This window comes from Hemicordylus capensis, chromosome 5 (genome assembly GCF_027244095.1).
Source record: "Hemicordylus capensis ecotype Gifberg chromosome 5, rHemCap1.1.pri, whole genome shotgun sequence".
In the NCBI taxonomy this organism is placed as follows: Eukaryota; Metazoa; Chordata; class Lepidosauria; order Squamata; family Cordylidae; genus Hemicordylus; species Hemicordylus capensis.
Window position 1 is genome coordinate 238,091,156 of NC_069661.1, and position 24,013 is coordinate 238,115,168.

Here is a 24,013-nt window from a genome sequence, read left to right on the forward strand (position 1 = left end):
GCAGTGGTGTGCCTACAGAAGGGCACTCAGGCAGGGATAAATGTAGAATAATATTCTGGTTGCCTAATATGGCAGGTTTTCCACTGGGCAAGGAGAGCATCTGACTGAGCCAAAGGTTTACACTTGTAATTATGTGTGTTTCTAACAATAGAGGCTATGTCTATAAATGTGATTTTTAAAAACAATTAAATCTCTGATTTAATCTATCCACTGGACGTTTTCCTCTCTAGTGGATGCATGCAGAAAGGCAGACAGACACACACACACATCCCGCCACATACTTTGCTTCCTCTTTGTCCCATTCCTTCCTTGATGGTAGTGGTGTTCTGGGGACGCCAAGGGCTGCTGACCCTTATTCCTCTACTTCTTTCCTTTTTGAAGCTCCTTTTTGTTGGGCTTGAGGAGCATAATATTTTAAAATAATGAGGTCATTCCTGCGAATGAATTTGAAATAACCCTTCTGAGGATACCATCTGATCTATGAGCATTTTGTTGATCAGGCCAGTTGCAATGGCTGGGCTGAAGTTTACAAAATTCTGGTCTTCAAACTGCATCTTTTGAAAACATTATTTTCAAAATAACATGTTTTGAAAGAATCTCATAATGGGATTTCTCAGTTAAAAGATTTGTAATGGTGAACGATTACAAAAAAGACAGCTGGTTCACCACTGCCGATCTTCCCAAGCAATATTCTTCTGGCACAATAAAGTGTCTCTGTGTCTGCAGGGAAGTGTTGGGTGTGTTCTGGTACACACACAGTTCACAGAAAGTGGCAGTAGGACCCACCAGACTGACCTGGCCAGCAGCCTGCATCAACTTGTGCATCACAATCTCATATTCTCCAGAATCCGGCCAGAAACTGCCTCTTTCTTCTCCCAAAAGAAACCAGCAAATGAAATTAGCAGGATTTCTATAGATAGGTTAGGTACACATACAATTAATAAAAGCAGAAAGGGAAAAGGTAAGGTAATAAAAAAGAAAGGAGGATGAATAGGTAGATATGTGCAGGGGCGTAACGAGGGTGGGGCAGGCAGGGCACAAACTGCCTGCCATGCGCCCACCCCCCAGCGAGCACTTGCGTTATTTTGGCCAGCGTTTGCTGGCTGAAAGTGTCTATTCCCCTTTCTCTTCCTCCGGAGAGGGAGAGAAAGGAAGAATAGATGCTTTCAGCCAGCAAGCTCTGACTGAAATGACTCCAAAGAGCTTGCTCACGCTCTTCAGAGCTCAAGGCCATGTGGTGTCAAAGGAGGCGTGGCCTCAAGCTCCAAAGATCCAGAGCAAGGAGCTTGAGGCCCCTCCCCCTTGCATGTGACATCTAAGGGTGTGTGGCCTCAAGCTCTGAGGAGCCTGAGCAAGCTCTTCAGAGTCATTTGAGGGCTTCCTTTCAGGCAGCAAACACTGATAAGTGCTGGGGAGGGGGAATCCTAGTAACCTGGGCGGGGTTGCTTGTTCCCATTTGCAAGCACTGTGACTGCCTGCCCTGCTGTCTCGTCTTATGTTCTTGCTGCAAGTCCTGACCCACCCCAGAGTACAAAGTAAGTAAATTGCCTGTGCCCCGCCTGCTCTCAAGTAGTCTCAAAGAAATTATATCTGACTGGTGCTTTCTCAGGCTGATGCTTCCCCCCTGCCCCTGCAGAGGATGTTTGTTTCTTTTTAAAAATGTATACAATAAAAGAAATGTAAGAGAACTGCAACAAACTAGTTTTTCAGGAGAGGCTGAAAGGGTTAAATGAACAATGAGTTTGTGCCTAGAGAGGTCCAGAAGTGTGAATGCTCTCCAGGTTCCATCCTGTCCCGCCTCCTTCTTGTTAAAAAAAACACTTGTGTTTGCATTTTCAAACCTATGAGCAGTTGTGGCTTGCAGTTTGCAAGGCAGGAGGTTTTTCAATGGAAATCCTGCAAGAAGAGGGTGAGTTCAAGGAAGAGAAAGGAAGCCTTGACTGTATAGAAGAAGGGAAAACCCATTGCTGGTGGGGAAAAGGAAGGAACAGGGCTGCAGATCCAGTGCTCAGCTGCAAAGGAGGAAAGAGTCCCTCTTAGTTGTATATGGAGGAAGGGAATTTTGGTAGGTGCAGCTTTTAAACAGAAAGCTGATTTACACTTTTATTTTTATGAATTCAAAATTCTCTACATCCAACACATTGTACTAAATAGCCATTTAGCTCTAAAAATACAAGATGTTTGCAATTGATGTAAACATTTGCTTCCCTCAGACAGCCAAAAGTTTATATTCAGTGAAACAGAATTAAAATTGACTAATTTCCTTTGCTGAATTAGATATTATTCTGAACTTCATATGATTTAAAAAATAATTGAAATGTAAATAGTCATTCAGTTAAATAAAGCCAGCTTTACATTTATATTAATGTAATTTCATTTCAAAGGAGCAGGTTAAAATTAATCTAGATTCAAATTTTGTGTGTTCAATATTAATCCAAGCAAATTGATCTAGATTTAGATTTTGAAACATAAATAACACACCTAGCTTGCTTCCACTAAGAGTAAAATTCAGTAGAAAGTTATCCATAAACATAGGAGATATTCCAGTAGAACATGACCCTATTCTGGTCATAGGGAAAAGAACTGGGTGTGTGGGGCTCTGCTTCTTAAACACTGTGCTTTGCTTATCCTTTAATTAAATATATGTATATCATAAAGTGAAATGACTTTTAGAGACAGGAATTTCCTTGCAAATATGATAGTTCCTTGCATATAGAACAACATATAAAAGACCTTGCTGTTGCCCAGGGTCTCTGATGCACTTCCTGCTTTATTTTATCCAGTTTTATGCTTACATTGTCTGTGTTTCTTGGTAAATGGAACATCATTTTATTTTATTTATTTAACATATTTTATACAACCCAAAACTTATGTGTCTGGGAGGTTTACAACAAGATAAAAACAAATATTTTATTTATTTAACATATTTTTATACTGCCCAAATTCTTTTGCCAAATTCTTGTCCATTGCCTATCACCCAGAACTAGTTAATGTGAAGCAAAATTTCCTGTGGGGATGTCATTTTTGTAAGAAACTGTGTGGAGTAGATACATATGTATTGATCACTACACATGGGTTTCTGCACAACACCTGCACAGAAGAAACTTCCATGTAGAAAATGTGTCTCTTGTAAATTGACCCTATATTTTCCATCCATGACTGAGATATCTGAGAGTAAGGATATCTGAGAGTCAATAATAAAAGAACAGCACACTGCTTGTGACAGGAAGGGGCAAATTACAATGATTTCTTAGTCTGGTAAGGGCTGGTTTTGGCCCTGGCAGAACTTGGCTGTCTGCTCCTGTTGCAAATGCCTCTCTCTAGTGTGGCAAACACTCTCTCCTGGTGCCAAAGTAAGCACTAGTGTGGTGAATGCACATATACCCCATCATGAGCCAACTGTCATCACAAGACAAAGGCTGTCAGGAGTTTGGGCAGGTGATCCTTTAGGACAAAGTCATGGTTTTTAAAAAGCATGAGATGAGACAGAAAATGACACTGGAATCCTCACATAACTCCTGACTGTTGTTCTAAGTCTTTAATAAAAATGGCTCATGTTTTCAGGTTTTGATCAACAACCATGTCTAGATGGTACAGTGTTCCTTTTAACAGGGATTTCCAGATGTTGTTGACTACAAGTCCCATCATCCCTGTTTGGACAGGGGCGCAATTTCAGTGCTTGCCCTAGGCGCTATTTTCCCTAGATACGCCTCTGGATATGTGCAGATTGAATTTAAATAAATACGTGTTAAGTGTGTGTGTGGGGGATCCTCCATTAATTGATGATGAGGGGATGGTGAGATATGTTCAAATGCAGCTTTAGGAACTGTGGGTTAAGAAAAGCTGTCCTGTGATCACCCTGCTATATTTGGTGGAGTATAAAGAAATTTCAGGAATGAATAAATGAACTTTTAAAACCTCTTGCAAGTTTTTTATTCTTCCTCTTGGAGTGAAGTAGAGGAATAATGGTCAGCAGCATAAGGGACTTTGTACATACGAGTAAGGACATTTTGGGAGAGGTAGCATTTATTTGCTTTCATGCACCATCCAGAGCCAGCGTGGTGTAGTGGTTAGAGTGCTGGACTAGGACCGGGGAGACCCGAGTTCAAATCCCCATTCAGCCATAATACTAGCTGGGTGACTCTGGGCCAGTCACTTCTCTCTCAGCCTAACCTACTTCACAGGGTTGTTGTGAAAGAGAAACTCAAGGATGTAGTACACCGCTCTGGGCTCCTTGGAGGAAGAGCGGGATATAAATGTAAAAATCATCATCATCATCATCATCCACTCAGAGTACCAGTTGCAGGGGAGTAACAGCAGGAGAGAGGGCATGCCCTCAACTCCTGCCTGTGGCTTCCAGCGGCATCTGGTGGGCCACTGTGTGAAACAAGATGCTGGACTAGATGGGCCTCCTTGGGCCTGATCCAGCAGGGCTGTTCTTATGTTCACCAAGAAAGTAGACTAGTGAGCCAGAACAATCTCACAGGGCATCAGATGAAATACAGACCTGCTGCCTGCCCTATTTTCAAAGATGGATGAGGTGAGAGTGAGTTCATGCAGATAAGCGGGGTATATATACTGCGTGTATATGCATGCATTCTAATTCTTTCCCCAAACTACCAATTACAGTGTTCATTCCAGTAGTCCCAAGATCAGTAGAGTATTGATCTTTGGGGGCCAAACTTCTCAGATACCAGAGCTTCAATGAATGAGTTTTCAAAAGATGAAAGTACAGGCTGCTAACTGAGCCAAGAGGCACCTTTTTAAAGTGGTGATTTTATTTATTGGACAGGGGGAGAGCATATGGCCCTATCCAACCCCAGCACAGCATCCCTCCAATAGCTATTGCTGGTGTCTATCTTCTGGTTTTTTTTAGATTGTGAGACCTTTGATGACTGGGATCCATCTTTATTTATTTAGTTTGATTTCTCGATGTAAACTGCTTTGGGAGTTTTTGTTGAAGAGGGGTATATAAAGTAGCAGTAGCAGCAGTAATAGTAGTAGTAGTAGTTGTTTATATTCTTCTGTGAAATAAACACAACCCGTACGTTCCTGATCTGAAAAGAGAGCTTTTATCTCTAGAAGCACATATTATGGATGAAACTGTTGGCTTCTACTGGCCCAGTGGAATGATGGGGAGAGGAATGGAGGCTTTTACTATAATGAATTTTCATTCCTAATGCAGATGAGTTAAAAGTCTGAGTCTGAATCTGGGCTTTTATCTGATATTCTTGGATTAGAGTCCTTCATTTGAAGTGATCTTATTATATGACTTTAGGCAAGCCTCTTTCCCTCAGTCTCTCAACAGCAAAATGGGAATAGTAAATAGTACTACCTACTTCACAAGGAGTGAGGGAGAGTAAGCACAATAAAAGCCACAAAGCCATTGTGGTGTAGTGGTTAGAGTGTTGGACTAGGACTGGGGAGACCTGAGTCCAAATCCCCATTAAGCCATGAAACTCACTGGATGACTTTGGGCCGGCCACTTATCTTTTAGCCTAACCTAACTCACAAGGTGGTTGTGAGGATAAGCATCACATGTACACTGCTCTGGGCTCCTTGGAAGAACAGGATATAAATATAAAAATAAATAAAAAATAAAAACGGACACGTTAAAAGGTAGTTAATACTGCTGACTGCAAGAGTGCACTTTATTAAGGTCCATGTTACATACAAAATTGTGGAGCTGCTTTTTACTGAATCAAACCATTTGTTCATCTAGCTCAGTATTATCTCTGCTAAAAGGCAGTGGCTCTCCAGGGTTGCAGGTGGGGGCCTTTCTCAGCCCTATAGGCTATCTGGAGGTGTCAGGGGTTGAAGCCAGGACTTTCTGTGTACAAAGCATGTGCTCTGCCACTGAGCGATGGCACTTTGCCAAACTTGTGAACTAGGCAAAAGGAAAGGAGGAGGGTCGGTATGTGGTGTCCTGCCTCAAGCACATAGAGGTCTTGAACCACCACTGTCAAAACAGGATCTAGAAGAGGAAGTACCCGGGGAAAGTGCAACAAAGAAGTGCAGAGATTTGTTCGTTTCTATCCTGTTTTTCTTCCAAAAACTCTAAGCAGTTTATAGTAAAACAGGGGCATGGCTGCCATTGAGCAAGGGGGAAACAAATGTTCCTGGGCCGCCTGTGAATAGGGGGCTGTGCCCCTCTCATGGGCATGGGGTTCACCTGCCTTCGCAGCCCATCTCACTGGTCATCCATCTGCCCACTCACTGCCACTGCTGGCATGCCTCCCTTTGCCAGGCCATGACACATTCTAACGACATCACCACACCAGTGCCTCTTCTTACTGGTTAGGGGCAGTGAGAACATTAGACCTTGTTGCAGCCCAGCAAAGGGAGGCAAGATGGGCAGGCAGGCAGTGCGAGCAGCAGTTACAACAGTGCCACACGTTGCTGCCATTGCACTGCTGCCTCAGCCATCTCCACCTCTGCTGGGATCAGACCAGGTGGAACAGTATTGCACAGTCAGCACAGCACAATGGGGCCATGTATTACTTGCTATCCTGTGAAGTACCCCTAATGATCATACCACTGATTGAAAAGCACCAAGCGAATGGCAAAGTCTAGCTTGTTTCCTACTAGATCAATGTGGGCATTATACAAATAGGTCAAAAAGATGGTAACTAATGAATATGAGGCAGGAAAAAGGGTCTGGTCTGTTGATGTACTGGAAGTCTGATATTATTCAAAGTATTAATAAATATCATAGCATTTTTCAAAATGTTCCACATGCATTATCTCAGTATGACTTGCAACAGTCTTGTAAGAGTAGGTATTGCTGTCACCATAGTTGCAGATGAGATGGCAAGGGCTAAACCCAGTAGACAGTGGTTTGTCTAAAGCCACTAATGAATTTGTAGCTGACATGAAATTTGAACTGGGGACTTCCTGGTTTGCATAATTCCATCTGCAAAACACTAATGCTACATGACTCCTCTCTATGAATTAAATTATAGGGATAGAAGAGAAATAATTTGAGAACTTATATTTTAATGTAAGATTTTTTTTTGTAGTTGGTTAAAAAATGCAAAGTGGATCTAATGAGATTATTGTATGAATTCTGATTATGATGTGCATAATGGTTTGTGTTTGGCTTGTTTGATGAAAAAAATTAAAGTAAAAAATGTAAAATAATGCTATGTCATGTGTTAGAGGCCCAATTCAGTCTGTCAATGGTTCTTTACTTTTGTTCTTTCTGCAGTTAAGTGATAGGAATTTAATCACTAGAATTAATGCTTTTCCTATGGTAGTGATCACATGTGTTGTCTTTTGTGCATACATGAAAATGGAGAAGTCAGAATTCCTCAAATTGTCTGTCCACTATTTTTAGGGGATAGGAAGATATAGCTTCAAAAACACCACAATGACAGAAAATCCCAGACTGACTCATTGGTTGGTTTACACACTCTGGCACTGTATTGTCTGTGGTGCTGCTTCCTTGTAACTAGGCTCAGATGTAGTCCATCCAGAAAAAAGCAGTACAGGGTGATTCCTATGTAGATAGTAGTGGATTTGTGGGTAGGATGAGCAGTAGGAAGCCATATCATGTCAAGGGGTCATCCTAATTTTGGATTCCTTCTCCCCTCCATGAGCTGGGATGGTATATTGTTGCTGTTCTTGCACAACATGCAGTTAATTGCAGTGTTTCTTGTTTTCTTTTTCTTCTCTGCAGGAACGAGTGGAATATCTCTTTCTCATAATTTTTACAGTGGAAGCATTTTTAAAAGTAATAGCATATGGACTTCTCTTTCATCCTAACGCTTACCTCCGCAATGGCTGGAATTTACTAGATTTTATAATTGTGGTCGTAGGGTAAGTGTCTCTATTATTATTATTATTATTATTTTATAATTATAAATTAATATTTATTATTAGTGTTATCATTTTATTAATCCCACCTCGTGGCTTACAAAATTAAAAATGAACAGCAAAAGAATTATACCAATACTATAAAGTGCTAACAACAGCAGTACATGAATAGCTGTAGTAAAAATCAGCAGTAAAATAGTATACACTAAAACAGAGGTTCCTAACTGGTGGTATTCCAGTTGTTGCAGAACTACAACTCCCATCATCCCTGCCACAGTGAATTTTAGCTGGGTATAATGGAAGTTGTGGTTCAGCAACATCTGGAGGCTGTTCTTACAAACCAGGCTGGAAAGCCAAGCCCAGTCTTTGCTGACGGTAAGAACTGCGGGAGCCACTCAGTTCCTGGCAGCAGTCTGGCGGCAAACTCCATTAAGAGGCCAGGCTCTTAAATGAGAGCATTAAGAAATGCTCTCTTAACCCAATTTATTTGGTTGTCTGCCAGCCAGGGCTGCTGTGGGGGTTCCGGCCAGCGTCGGGGTGTGTGTGTGTCCCCATAATACATTGTGCACTTGCGTGGTGCATTATGGGATTTCAGGGAGGGGGGAGTGATGCATGCCAGCCCTGACCCTCCACTGCTGCCAGAGAGAGCTGGAGTCTGTGTGGATGCGTGACCCACACACCGAGCATGGACAGGGCAATAGTCTGCGAGGGAGGTAAGAAAGTGCTCACGGATCGTGAGAAAGGGCTCCAGGAGTACCACTCGTTGGGAACCCCTGCGCTAAAATAGATCATATCAAAGTCAGCAGCTCTACTCATAGATGAAAAGCCTGGTGAAATAAAAGTTAGCCTTTGAAAAATGCCAAAATGTAGCAAGAGAAGGGACCAGGCAGATTGCCATGGGGAGGACATTCCAGAATCCAGGCATCACCACCAAGAAGGCCCTATCCACTAATTGTGTGCAATCCAGGGGATTGCACACAAAGGCAGAACACCACATCTGGTTACCACATCTAACAAAGGACATTGTAGAACTGGAAAAGGTGCAGAAGAGGGCAACCAAGATGATCAGGGGCCTAGAGAGCACCTTTCTTATGAGGCAAGGCTACAACACCTGGGGCTTTTTAGTTTAGAAAAAAAGACAACTGCAGGGAGACATGACAAAGGTCTATAAAATCATGCATGGTGTGGAGAAAGTGGATAGAGAGAAATTAACATTAGAACCAGGAGTCATCCCATGAAATTGATTGCCAGGAAATTTAGGACCAGCAAACAGAGGTACTTTTTCACACAATGCATAATCAACTTGTGGAATTCTCTGCCACAAGCCAACAACCTGGATGGCTTTAAGAGGGGTTTGGGTAACTTCATGGAGGAGAGGTCTATCATCGGCTACTAGTTGGAGGACTAAAGGCCACCTCCAGCCTCAAAGGCAGGATCCTCTGAGTACCAGTTGCAGGGGTGTAACAGCAGGTGAGATGGCGACTAGATGGGCCTTGGGCCTGATCCAGCAGGGCTGTTCTTATGTACTTATGTTCAGAGAGCAGAGTCTCTGAACCTGATCTTAAGTGCTGGTCAGGCTCATGTGGAAGCAGATTATTCCTGAGGTGTAGGTGTACTGCTTCTCTTCAAAGACAAATCACCCAGTTCCGGGAACTCAATTATGTTTGTATGATGCAGAGGAATTGTTCATACATGTCTGTCTCTTTTCCAGCTGACTTTCATAAATTTAGCAGATAAAAATGTTCTAACTCAGGCTTTCAGAGTGCTTGTGTCCTATATATATATACCAACACTAAGGATAAAGACAAGTTTTGTGGACTAAAGACATGCTTGCTTTAGAGCCAATTGGAAAAGATGTGGGAGATCTGTTACGTACATAGGAAGCTGCCTTATACTTTGTCAGACCATTGGTCCATCCTGCTCAGTATTGTCTACACTGGCTGGGAACAGCTTTCCAGAGTTTCAGATGGATACTTCTTGGTCCTACCTGGAAATGCCAGGAATTGAACCTGGGACCTTCTGCGTGCAAGCACATGATCTTCTGCTGAGCTATGGTCCTTCCCCATCTCTGATCAGATTTCCTTCCTCCCCCCACCCCCAACTAATAAAGCTTCAAGGGCCAATTTAAATGGGGAAAATGGTACTTGGGTAAAAGATTAAACCTCCTCTCCCCCAGCATTGCTTCCTTGATTCAACCCCAGTGGCTGCTTTTAAGCAAAGAAAAACACGTTGAATAACCGAACTCTCACAAACAGCTCTGGTTTGGCTCTAGTTAGCTAACAATGGCCTAGCAAAGAGCTGAGGGCCAAAGTAGATGCGTTGTTCAGTGCATCAGTGTGTGGTTAGAGGCTTGACTTTACTTGTTAGTAATAGCTGCATGGGGCTGCAGTTTGGATCAGGACCACAGCACAGAGGCAGGGAGTATCTTAGTCTCTATATCCATGTTGTTTTCCTGCCAAAAATCACACACCTATCCCAAAATGAATATTTAACCCCACAAGTGCCAATGTAAAAAACGGCACTTTCAGGGTTAGTATGGCGGGGTGATTTTTTTGTGAGAAAAGAATGCAGAAGTAAAGCACTGAATGCCCTCTGCTTCCATGCTGTAGTCCCCATCTGAACCTTAGTCCCACACAGCTGCTACTTGTGAGCAAGTCAAGCCTCTACTTACATGCCAAAATATTTCGCATTGTGTATGGTCTGGCTGTCAGAGAATCCCTGCCACAAATGTGCACTGAATTTTGCTTCTGATGAAATTCTAGCGGCAGTCTTAGTTGGGTGAACCATAACTTTCAATAAAACAAGAGCTGCAACAAAGAAGTCACTGAAAGGAAAGTTGAAGTGAATTTGGGGGTTCCCCCTCAAGGGAAATATTCTGTTTATTATGAGGAAGATGCCCCAATTTCACTTTAAAACATTTTAAATGAAATGTTTGTGTAATATGTGGTAACTAATAGCATTTCCTTAACTAGTCATAGAATCCTTAGGGATACAGTATGCAGTCACTCTCCCTTATTTACTGAAGGAACAGAGAAAAGAATCCTAGTTAATGAATAACTCGGTGAAATTTGGACCTAATTCTGAAGTGGTAATCCTGCGTCTGGACTGGACTACTTTGCGCTTAAGGTGGCTTAAGTCTGCATATTCTTCCATACCAAAATAGTACTGCCATGTAGAAAACTAGCATGTCAGAGAGACAGACGGACTAGAATTTTTCCTAATACCTAATTTTCTTTGTGCACGGATTGTTTTTTAATGCTAGAGTGCACAGTGTAAGTCCCCACCTGCAGTTAGAAGTGGTACATCCCTGATACAAATTTACAACTTCAGTGAGAAGTTGAGCCATAGTCTCAAGCTTCTACATGGAATCCTCCAAGGAAGGACAGCAGCACAAACTGAAGAAATGCAAAGATAATAGATGCTACTGTTGGGGCCACAGAGAGGTAACCTAGGTCCTGGGACAAAGCGCATCCCTGTGGGTGCAGGGCTTAGGCATGCTCCTGTGGATGCTCTACTCTAGTACACAGTGTCTTAGGCCCTTCTTCTACATCCACCCACCCACCCCAAGTTTGGGAATGCTTGTCTCTGCAAGGTGCCAGAAAGATTGTGCACATATTTTGACTTTTGCTATTTGGAGTCAAATAATTGCACAGGCCTACAGGAAAGCCTTTGCCAGCTACTGTAAATAATGTTCAGACCTAGGATCTGGGGTCAGCCCAGCCCATCAGAGGGCCCACCATTGTCCCCTGAGGTCAGATGGCTGCAGATGGGACTTTCTGTATGCAAGGCATGTGCTTGTAACTGAGCTATGGCCCCAAGACCACCCAGTTGCCAGGGTAATGTGGTGGGTAGAGGATGGGATTGAGACTAGAGAGATCTGAGTTCAAATCACTCAGCCAAGATACTCACTGGGTAATCTTGGACTACCTATTCTTTTGTCAACCTAACTGTCTTCAAAGAGTTGTTATCAGTGGTGGCCCAATTAATTTGTGAAAATTATTTTATGCATTTCAGGTCGTCATGGTAGTTCTATAGGGGCCCCATGAAAGTATTGCAAAGCATTTGGGATGGGAGGATTTCTCTTTCTTGCTTTAAAAGAAAATATTGTGCCTCTATGGTGGCAGCTTCAGTGCTTCAGCACTGCCGCTCTTCCCAGCAGCTAGCTCCTACTGGCTGACATTTCCCCCCAGAACACACTGGGGAATGATGCAGTGTCATGATACATTTCTTTAGTGGGAGGTACATTTCTTTTGTGGGAGGATGGCGGGGACACAGTGGCCACCTGAAGGCACACAAGGCTGCCTTGTTTGTTTGTTTGTTACTCATAATGAACCTGGAATGATGTAACATTGTTATATTTCATTTCCGTGCAATCCATTCTGGGGGGTGGGGGTGGGGAGGGCCCTGCAAGTTCTGCTGCTGCTATCACCATTGCAGAGCCATAGCAAGGCCCCCAACAAAAAATTTGCATCCATTTCACCCCCTTGATGAAAAGTTTCTGATGAAAACCCTTCCCACAATTTTTGAGGCCTCCAAAAGGGTGGCATAAATTGGATTGCTGGTTTCACTAGTTGTTATGAAGATGAAATGGGGGTTGGAAGGAGATCTATGTATATCTACCAAAGGTCCTTAGAGGAAGAACAAGAGGAAATGTAATATATAGGTGTATTGGGGCTGTTTTTCCCATTATAGTTTAAATATATTGTATGGTGCTCATGTCCATTAAAAGGGGGCAGACCTTGTCAAAATTCGTAGAACTTTCATCAAATTCCTAGACACATGCAAGCTTTCAAATTTGATCTATTTGATACATAGGAGTTCCTGAGAGTGACATTTATTTGATAGAGCATTGCCTACTTATCATCTACTTCCATTGAACTATTACTGAGAAACTGCCTTCAGTGCTTGTAATCAAGCCATCCATTGGAAATCCCAGATTGCCTCAAAACTTGCAGTGGAGCACAGCAAAAGTGTATAAAGAAGGGAAGCAGGTGGTCAGGCAGGACTGTGACTCATAAAAATATTAAAACTAAATATAGATTTGGGTCTTGTTCCTAATTAGGTCAATTGCTACATTTTCTTGATTAATTTGTGTTTCCCTATTTCTTCAAAGGAACTCGGAAATGTCTTAGTCAAGCAATCCTGTGATCAAACCACATTTCCTAATATAATTTTCCTAGAATTAGCTTCAGTTAGGTTAAAGTAAATTAAACGGCACCTAATTTTCCAAGCCAGGTTTTGAAAAACCATTATTTCTAAGTCGGAAAAGGGGACAATAATGAGAGGCAAGTCTACATGGAATTATTAAAGAGGAGACTGATCACAGTCTTGATGAAAGTATATGAATCTCTTCTACAGGAAGTGGAACACTTCAGCCATACTAATAGGTGCTGAATGCACAACTCATAGCCACTCTAAGACCTTTTCCCCTCTAGTACTGTGTGAGCACCCTCACTTAATGGCGCAGCAGAGACGTAACTTGCCTAGGGAGCAAGAGATTGCTGGTTTGAATTCCCACCAGTATGTTTCCCAGACTATGGGAAACACTTATATTGGGCAGCAGCGATATAGGAAAATGCTGAAAGGCATCGTCTCATACTGTGCAGGAGATGGCAATGGTAAACCCCTCCTGTATTCTACCAAAGAAAACCACATGGCTCTGTGGTCGTCAGGAATCGACACCAACTCAACAGCACAACTTTACCTTCACCTTACTGTGTGAGCAATTCCAGATAGCAGTTCCTAAATCAATTTGGGTTCTGACACAGGAAGACAAATAGCAGAACCTCAAAGAAGAAGTTGTTCTTAGTGTATTGAAGCTGGTTGGTACTACTACTACTGTTCATGGCTTCTTGTCTCAGAGAGTATTCCATTTATTCCATATTTCTTTCTTGTGTGGAAACCCTCTGCATCATTCCAATATTTCTACACAATAATTAATTCCTGCTACTTTCTAATACTTTATTGGAGGTTATGTTGTGGGGGTAGTTATCTAGCATAAACAAGACCACAACCCCGTACCTCACGTTCATTAATTTGAAATAACCATTGAATCAGGCAAATTCTGGAACCAATTCAGTAGCTGTCTCAAGTAACATGAGCACATGTGTTTATGGGTGAAATGAATAATCCTAATCTGTATTTGTGATCATAAATTGGAGTATTCCAAAATAAGTGGTTTGAGAATTGTATTCTTCATTAATTTATTGCAGAACTCAGGTTGTTGTGGCACTCAGTAAGATGGTTTGTCATCTACTGACTGGCCATCATATGTCTATTTCTGTTATTACAGAACATGATGGTCTAATTTCAAAGAGATAGAGTGTGTGCATAGCAGATAGCCTTACATTATAATTCTGAGTAGCCAGAAATAAAAAAATCAGTCTAGCCAGCTAGTCAAAGACTTACAGTGTTGAACAGCTGCTGAATCATGGGCAACTTTGTTTGATTGATTGATTGATTGATAGTCCATGAACAGCATATTACTAAAGAGTCATCATCCCCTTCCTTTCTTGACTTCAAGAGCATCAATGCAATTGTGGTCCCTGTGGCTCTACAACAGAAAAATGTGCAAAGTTTTCTGAGTATTGGGGCATGAGCAGTAGTGTGGGAGACAGAGGGGTCTGGAGCACCCTCTCACTTTGCAGAAATCTTGGCCAGATTGAGGCAGCATGCATTTAATATGCTGCTTCTGACCCAAGTGTGTCTGGGCCACAGCACGTGCCCTATTGCCATCTAGTAGTGCCAGCCATGGCTGTAGTAAATTATTATTTATTTATCTTTTTAATATATATTTCTCTAAGGCATACCCATGGCTAATCCCATGTGTGGCAGCTCTTGCGAGAGTTTGGAGAGCTGCCGGATAGTAAATGGCGGCAGCCAGATAGAAAATGGCAGCAGCCAGCCGGTGGGTGGGTAAAAAAGTGGTAGCAAATGGCGCCAGCTGAAGAAAACAGCGGCGGTGGGCAGAGAAACAGACGACAGGCGGGCAGGGAAGGAAGAAGATGATGGGCAGGGGGCGGGTGGGGAAACAAGAAGACGGCAGGCAGATGGCGGGTGGGGAAATGGACTGCCAGCGGGCAGGGGAAGGAAGAAGACGGCAGGCAGGGGGTGGGCGGGGAAGAAGATAGGCAGGGGGAGAAGGCAGCGGGGGTAGGCAGGCAAAAAAGCAGCAGTGGGGTGGGGGGAGAAAGCGGTAGCGGCGGTGAACTAGGGGCACAGATGCTCTGCACCGGATCAGCTAGTTACATTAGATTACAGTAAACAGCACTAAAGGCAATGGACAACATCCAGACTAATGCTGCACTTGTGCAATCATATAGCTCTAGCGCAAGGATGTTGTGCTAACCAGTTGCACTAAGTTAGGAGCATCTGTTCCTGACTAATGTGCTAGTGCACTCATGTTTACACTTGCTCAACAAGTTAACAACTTTCCTGATGTGAAGCCTCTTCTTTTGTGAATTTTGGCACAAGAGCACAACTTCAAACCTCCCCACAACTTTGCACAGCTATGCAATTTTCTTGCAGTAGCACAATTCTGTTCTGCAAATGCAGCATTGGTCTGGATGTCAGCCATGGTATTACCACTGAGCCTGTCTAGACGCATGCACTGTTTGGGGAAGAAGAAAGCAGCTTGCATACATTAGCAATAGAAAATCTCATCAGGAAAAGGGATGAGCAAGAAATACAAGGAATTGATTAAACACTTCTGAAGAAGGACACATTTCAAAATCTAGTTTTGTAATAGCTTATTCTTTCTTGCACTTGAACAGAGGCATTTTCTGGCAGCTTAACTCATCCTCAAATAGCCTATGACCCTTTTACAAAAGAGCAGTCAAATACTTCTTTGAAGAAGTCCCTTTGCTCAGGTAGCAGTTATAAAGCTCTAGAGATAAAAATGTTTCTAGCAGAGTGAAGGGATCAAACCCTCCACACGTTTAATGGGGCAGAAAAGCCTTCTGTTAGTTACTCCCTGATCAAAATTCTGCTTTACTTTTTTCATTCTGTTTTACTTCCCTACTGGAAATGGACATATCTGTACATTTCTTCCATGTAAAGCATCACCCTAAAATTCAAGGCCTTGGAAGCATATGATATCATTGCAGAAAAATAGTCTTGTGTTTTTGTCATATAAAGCTACTATATGGCATTTGTCAAGGTGATCTTTTTTAAAATGAATAATTAGGACTTGAACAACTCAGAAGGATGGGCTGACATATACCCATCCCAAATTAGTGTGAGTCATCCTTTGAGAAGGAGCTGTTACCTGCCCTTAGCCTCCATAAGATCATTTTTTAGAAAAATGCTATGATGCTGATGAGATCAGATAGAAGGTCCATCAAAACTAGCTCTCCATCTCTTCTGGCACTGGCCAGCCAAAGGCCCTGGGCAAGCTCATAAGCAATGCAGGACAGATAGAACAGCCATAGGGTGTCCAGATGCAATGGAGGAAAGGGGCTCTATACTTCTAATAGAAGATTAAACCTGTAGGGGTCCTAATCTCTTTTATATCTCTCTTTGCTAGTGTGGTGTGGGAAGGGGAGTGGAGTGATTGTTTTCAATACATTTCCAGTTCTTATATGCTGCAGACAAAGAAATACACTATAGGAACAGGCACATGGGGTGCATCTTCAGTGCACAAGGATGTAAGCCCAAGCTCACCTGCCTTGAACATCTGAGATTTCATCAGGCATTTTATGCTCATTTTTAAGCAAAAGTTAAGCATTCCCATAGACTTTGATGGGGAAATAAAACACATGCTTAAATCTTTCCAATTCAGATCTGTCAGATTAAATTTGTGTAATTTTTGCTGGATTGTGCCAAATAGCTTAAGGCATTTTATAAATAACAACGGTGTCTTAGTTGGTTAACTCAGAGCAAAATACTTCAAAAGGGAACGAAGCTCATTGCCCAAAACTCAGATAAACTCAAGACAAGTTAATTCTCTGTTGTGTTTTCTTTCCGTTTCCACTTCTACATCAGGTGCTCTGTTTGTTTGCTCCCTGTTATTGAAAGGTATTAAGCTATGTATCTATGAGCCCTTTTTCATGAGCAGAGAGGAAGCACAAGAGGGCTAGCAGGGAGGAAGCCTTAGAAAGCTCCCTGCAGATGACTGAGGGCTCCTTCCTCAGTGGGCGGATCGCCCGCCCAGGCGATTACTGGCTGCTGCCGGTAACTCGGAGTGCCGAGATGTTACCCTGCCCCCGCGCTCCCATAATGCACCGTGTGAGTGCATGGTGCATTATGGGGGTCCCCCTCGAAGCTGGCCAGGATCCCCACAATCTGTCAGCTGTGGCTGCAAGTAGCCAAAGCTAGCAGACAGTCACAGAAATAGGGTTATGGGGTTAGGAGAGTACTCGCTCTCCTAATCTCCTTTTAAAGAGTGGCTATGGAGGCAGTTTTGCCGCTGCGGTGCTGCTGGAACCTGGCTGGGGCTGGAACCACCCATGGGGGTGGTTGGCACCCTCTTTGCACTAGACCACCACTCACTCTGGGCCACCCCAGCACCCCTCAAGTGGCTTTAAGGTTTTTCTCCATAGGGAAGAATGGAGGTTTCAGCAGCCCCATAACTGCACTTGGGGGGTGCTGGGGTGGCCCAGAGCGAGGGTGCCAACCACCTCCATGGGTTGCTAACCCATGGGGTACTGGGTTTTGTTGTTTCTGAAGTGTTCTGAGTGTAGATTCTTTGGTAGCATATAAGATTTTCAATGACAAACTATGAATCCACTCTCATTGCTAACCTTAAAGACACATAAACTTCAAAAATCACTTAAAAATCAGCCCTTTGCCCAATTCCTTTCAAATAATTCTGATAGCTACCTGGCCCCCCTTGGGCACTACCACCCACCACACTCTGCTCTTGGACACCCCTTTCCCCCCGATGTGAAGCTATACATTTGCTGACACCTCCATGCTTCTTTATGGAGAAAAACCTTAAAGTTGCATAAACTTCAAAAATCACTTAAAAACCAGCCTTTTGCCCAATTCCTTTCAAATAATTCTGATAGCTTCCTTGCCCCCCTTGGGCACTACCACCCACCACACTCTGCTCTTGGACACCCCTTTCTCCCCGACGTGAAGCTGTACATTTGCTGCAATCCTCATTATTCTCTATTAGTAATTCCAAAATAATTTTAAAATTCACCAATAATCAGAGGAGTGTCTGATTGCCTTGGAACTTTGTGGATAGTAGGCACCCCTGGTTGTCTACCACCTACCCCACTTTTGTGCCCCTAGGTGCTCCACAATAGGGGATATGGGCTGGTTCGGGTCCTATTATACCCTATGAGAAAAATAATTAAAAATATTTCAAATATTCATAAAAGATCATAGGGGTGTCTGATTGCTTCAGGGTTTGCATGGTTGTTGGCACCCATGGGTGCTCCACAATAAGGAATAATGGGCTGGTTGGAGTCCCATTATATCCTATGAGAAAAACATAGAAATAATTTTCAAAAATTCATAAAAAATCGTACAAGTGTCCGATTGCTTTGGGGTTTGGGTGGCAGGTACCCCTGGGTGCCAGCTACCATTCTACCAATTTTTGGGTGTCCAAACCAGTTCAAACCGGTTTGAATTCGAACCGAACCAGGGGGAGGTTCGAGCAAAACCAAAACTGAACCACCCCCTCCTGGTTCGAACCTGGTTCGTATTCGAACCGAACCGGGCAAACCGGTTTTGTGCACATCCCTAATAGCTTCTCTATCTATCTATCTGGCTTCCTACATCACAGAGCTGATGTGAGGATAAAATGGGAGGGTCCCATGTGTACTGCGCTGAGCTTTTTAGGGGAAGGGTGTGATAAAAATTCACAGATAATTTGAAAACTTCTTTTAAAATAGGTCATCGTGACGTGTAACTTTCCACATCCCTTACCACACATACCAACATTCTTTCATCTGTACAAGGATTAAAGCTACAAGAACTCTACTCTTGTTTGCATTTCCTTGTCCCCAGCATGGAAGACTTGAAAAGAGTACTCTCCCCCTCATCCTACCAACAGGGCAAGTGAGGCATGGATAATATTGAACCCCATAACAATGAAAGTTACAGAGTTGTTATGCTACACCATATCTGGAAGACCTACAGAGATCCAGTGTGGTGTAGTATTGGTCTTGAATTGGGAGACTGGGATTTAGGGGTGTGCACGAACCGGTCCGGAGGCCATGTTGGAGGCCTCCAAACCGGTTCGCAGCCGGACCGGTCCGGCGGTCCGGCACCAAGGGGGGGTCTCCCTTTAAGGGCGGGGGGGTAGAACTTACCCCTCCCGCTGCTCTTCCCCCTCCGGCGCTGTAGTTGAAAGCGAAGTTTTGGGGGCGGCAGCGTTCCTCGCTGCCGCCCCTGCCCCCGTCGTCGCTTGTTAGTCTCTGTAATAGTAGCATGCATGCGTGTGTGGCGGCGCGTGCGCGCCTGTTGCCGCCACACACGCATGCGTGCTACTATTACAGAGACTAACAAGCGACGACGGGGGCAGGGGCGGCAGCGAGGAACGCTGCCGCCCCAAAAACTTCGCTTTTAACTACAGCGCCGGAGGGGGAAGAGCGGCGGGAGGGGTAAGTTCTACCCCCCGCCCTTAAAGGGAGACCCCCCCTCGGTGCTGGTCCAGACCGGTCTGGACCATGCACATCCCTACTGGGATTCAGATCTTCATTTGGGCCATTCGTGTTCTCTCAACCTGCCCTACTTCAAAGGATGGTTGTGGGGATAAAATGGGATTGTAGCTTCATCCTGAGTTCCATTAAGGGAGGGAGAATATAACTTTGATAAATGAACTACTGGAAACATACCCAGAGAGTATGTCCTATTTGGGGGGGAATCCTGTGTTTATCTTGGCTGCTTTTCAGATATTGGGGATGGGTCATAGCAGGCCTGGGAAAGGGCTGAACTTGATGGACCAATGGTCTGATTCTGCAGAAGGCAGCTTCCTATGTTGTGGCAAGTGGGTTACTTTCAGTGGAATGTTTGGTTTTCATTTTTCTTTTTAAAGGAAAATGCCATGTCTTTATAGTAAAGGATTCTTGAAAGAAAGTTTTAAAACCTCTGTCCAGGGAGTAACAACAACAACATCATCATCATCATCATCATTCATCATCATTATTCATCATCATCATTATTATTATTATTATTATTAATAATTCTATTTCTATACCACCCTTCCAAAAATGGCTCAGGGCGGTTTACACAGAGAAATAATAAATAAATAAGATGGCTCCCTGTATCCAAAGGGCTCACATTCTAAAAACAAAAAACAAGATAGACACCAGCAACAGTCACTGGAAGTACTGTGCTGGGGGTGGATAGGGCCAGTTACTCTCCTGCTAAATAAAGAGAATCACCACGGTAAAAGGTGCCTCTTTGCCCAGTTAGCAGGGGCTAACATGGACACACTTGAGTTGCAGGGCCTTTGATAACCTTTTCATATGATGAGAGAATCGCACAGAACAGAGCAGAAGATGCAATCTTCCACCCTAGTTACACTATAGTGAAAGTCTGCAATTTGACAGGGTTCCCATTCTGTGTCAAACTGAGCATAATGGTTAATGTCTCCCTGGGAGTGGCAAGCTTTCTTCCACAGATGCTAGATTCAGAGGTTTCTTCTTCTTCTTCTTCTTCTTCCAGGGTTCTGGTTTTTCAGGGATTTTATTAAAGCTGTAAAACACTATCAGAGAAACCTCTGGCAGTGAACTCTGCTACGCAGGCTCCCAGAGGACTGGGACTGCTGTGCAGACACGTCACTCATCATCTGGCAAGAGGATTATGTTTAGCAGGAAGGCAGATGCATTTGAATAGGAAACAGAACACATTCCTAATGCTTGTTCACTGGACTGCAAGAAATCTGCAGAGCCAAACCTGGCATCTGCTCCCTCTATGAGTATCATCTGATTACAGTGGAAAGAGAATATTTCTGTGCAAGATTCTTCTAAAAAATCACTGAGGATTTTTATAATTTTCAAGGTGCTTCACAGGCTGTATGTTGTTTGCCCACATAATAGGCCTATGATGTATGTCATTATTATTCCCATAGATACTAGTTCATTCCTAAATCTGTTTACTTGGTAGCAATTCCCATTGAGTTCTGTTGAACCTACTTCCTGGAAATTATGCTTAGGACTGCAGTCAAAAGCTGAGCAAATTACTGCTAAAAGACCTGTCAGTGAGCTGAACAAGGATTTGAACCCATGCCTCAGAGTTCTAAAGTTATACACTTTACCATACTGGTCATGATCTTAAGGATCTGCAGTGGCCCAGACATACATGGCTTATCATTGTCCGTGATGTATTTTCTTTCTCAGAAGAGAACAGGAAATCCCTGAATGTATGCTGGGAGGTCTCTACAGTTATAAAAACACGAAGCTGTTTCCTTGTTGTCCATGTATGCACAGTGCCAGACTGCAGCCAAAAGTATTTGCACTGCCTGTTTGCAAAATCAGAGAAAAACATTAGTCTTTGTTGCTGTTTGTGAAGCTCTGGAGCCTTAAACAACTCTAGTTTGCTATGATCTAATTTGTGTCTAACGATTACAACAATTTTGCAAATATAGTAAATTCTCAGTAATTTTGATCTAATTCTAATATTCCTTGTGTCTGTCAATCCATCCATCCAATGCAATTTGAAATTGATGAATGTGTAATCAAAGCTAGAAGCATAAGAACTTGATTAAAATAATTCTGTTATGTACAGGAATATTATCCTCTGATAATTTCTTTTGAGTTTCAAAACCTCTTTGGGTTTTGAAAGATGGTTCATAAATAACTGTAAGCCAGAAGGTGACTGGCAGCTGAAGGCACATTTATTTTCAATCAGCATGTCTTAGAAGAATGCAAAAATTCTTCCCTTCTAGGGATCTCATATCATGCAAACTGCCTTGGAATTGTTTTAATGAAAGGCGGTATATAAATTTAACAATAAAATTTAACAATAAAATGCAGTATCTGAAAGATATAAAATGGCTATTGTCCATGCTGTCTACTAACAGCTTATTTCCTTTTCCTTTTCCTCCCCTCCAGGCTTTTTAGTGCAATTTTAGAACAAGCAACCAAAGCAGATGGGGTAAATTCAATAGGAGGCAAAGGTGCCGGATTTGATGTGAAAGCACTTCGGGCTTTCCGAGTACTGCGTCCCTTACGACTGGTATCTGGAGTTCCTAGTAAGTAACCAAGTTCAAGTCTGTCTGTGTGTGTGTTAATGGAATTAGCAAATGTTGTGAGAGGAGAATGCAGAAAGAGATGTGTGGAAATATATTCAAGCCTTAACATGATATTAGATTTCATAATGGAAGATAAAGCAGGAGTATGGAAGATTTGCACATTATAGTGGTTACAGGTTCCATCGAATACAAATAATAAACTAATGAGAGATATGAGTGATAGGAGGGGAGAGATATTTTATAAGAGTGGAGTTGCTTCACAGGCCATGTATGATCAAGCTATCTCTAAATGATCTAATAGATCAGTTTAGAACAATATGAAATGAACACATGATCACTATAATGAATCTAATATGAATCAAATCAATGCAACACCAGGTCACTTGCTCTGATGCTGATGTCTATTAATAATCTCACATATGGCTGGCTGGCTTGATGAAGGAGCCTTTCTGTTGACTGAATGCCTGTTTCAAGAGAAATCCAGTCTCCACCTGGCCCACTGAAATGTGGATTTATTGTGTCTGGTTGGATAATCATTTTGAATATAGGTAAAGGTAGTGGGATGAGACATGGTTTCCTGTGCTGTTTATTTCTTTCATCCCAGGTCAAACAAATTTTTTGAGGTTTTCGAAGCACTGCAGAACCCCACAAAAACTGCTGGTTGTGACCTGGGTCCATCCTGGTGCTCTAACCTCCCGCCCCCTGTTTGGCCTCAGAGGAGAGGTTACTGCCACCTCTAGCCCCTTCTCCTCTGCTTGTATAGCTGCAGAGCTTCTAGCTGCCACTTCTCAGAACTCATGGGGCCGCTCAGTAACAGCCAGTCCTCATCTGCTCTTATATAATCCCTAGCATGTATTGCAGCTGCTGTGGGGGACAGGGCTGTGACTCATAAGAAGAACATAACAACAGCCCTGGCCTATCTAGTCCAGCATCCTGTTTCACACAGTGGCCCACCAGATGACTCTGAGAAGCCCACAAGCAAGAGGTGAGGCCTCCCATTTGCTTTTGCTCCCCTGCAACTGGTATTTAGAGGCATCTTGCCTCTGAGGCTGGAGATGGCCTGTAGCCACCAAACTAGTACCCATTGATAGACCTGTCCTTCATGAATTTGTCTAAGCCCCGGAAGAGCTGCAAGGCTTATGGCCCTATGTTGGCGCATGAGCACCTACAGGTAGGAAGGAAGGAAATATGAACGGTGCAATACAGTTGATCAAAGAGTAGATCCCGACGCGTTTTGAGTAAAACTCTTCTTCAGGGGAAATGGTTTACAAGGCACAATACTTGACTTCTAAACAGCTTGTGCTATTTAGAAGTAGTTAAGTGCATGCACGCCGACATAATCTGTTGGGGAAGAACAAGAACAGAGCCCTCAGCCACGGGTGCACTCAACCAGCTCTGTTGCTCCTATCTCCTCATTCTCTGTCCAAATCATAGGAGCATAGGAAGCTGCCATATACTGAGTCAGACCATAGGTCCATCTAGCTCAGTATTGTCTACACAGACTGGCAGCAGCTTCTCCAAGGTTGCAGGCAGGAGTCTCTCTCAGCCCTATCTTGGAGCTGCCAGGGAGGAAACATGGAACCTTCTGCTCTTCTCAGAGCAGCTCCATCCCCTGAGGGGAATATCTTAGAGTGCTCATGAATGGGAGAATGGAAGTCTCCCATTCATATGCAACCAGGGCAGACCCTGCTTAGCTAAGGGGACAAGTCATGCTTGCTACCACAAGACCAGCTCTCCTCTTTCATCCCTCTCTCATCCATTAGCAGGGATTAACAGTGCCAATAGGCACTGCCCTTGACACTGCCAACAGAGATGATAGTGGGATGAGTTTGCACACTATGGGCAGTCATGCCTCTGTCATTCCACCTCCAATTGGGGAAAAATGAAATAGTATTTCTCCTGTAGACCACATTAGAGGGCTGAGTATATATATTTGAAAGATAACTTTCAAATAGACTAAAGCAATCCTGGCAGATGCCTTTAATGTCACCAGCTCACGTACTGTACAGCGTCCCGCTGATGTAATAGCGGGGTACACATGATTTTTCTGTT

General features: G+C 43.2%; 1 protein-coding gene across 29 annotated transcripts in view; it reads left to right on the forward strand.

Moving 5' to 3' along the window:
* CACNA1C (calcium voltage-gated channel subunit alpha1 C) overlaps positions 1-24,013 on the forward strand; it is an 852,604-nt gene that overhangs the window by 491,523 nt on the left and 337,068 nt on the right. For 28 of the 29 annotated variants that reach the window (XM_053254970.1, XM_053254974.1, XM_053254969.1 and 25 more), the window contains 2 exons: positions 7,679-7,818; positions 21,822-21,961. In XM_053254970.1, coding sequence (XP_053110945.1) covers positions 7,679-7,818; positions 21,822-21,961 — 280 coding nt within the window. Of the gene's footprint in view, positions 1-2,050; positions 2,066-7,678; positions 7,819-21,821; positions 21,962-24,013 lie in introns of those variants that run through there. The other variant, XM_053255000.1, reaches the window with a different exon arrangement.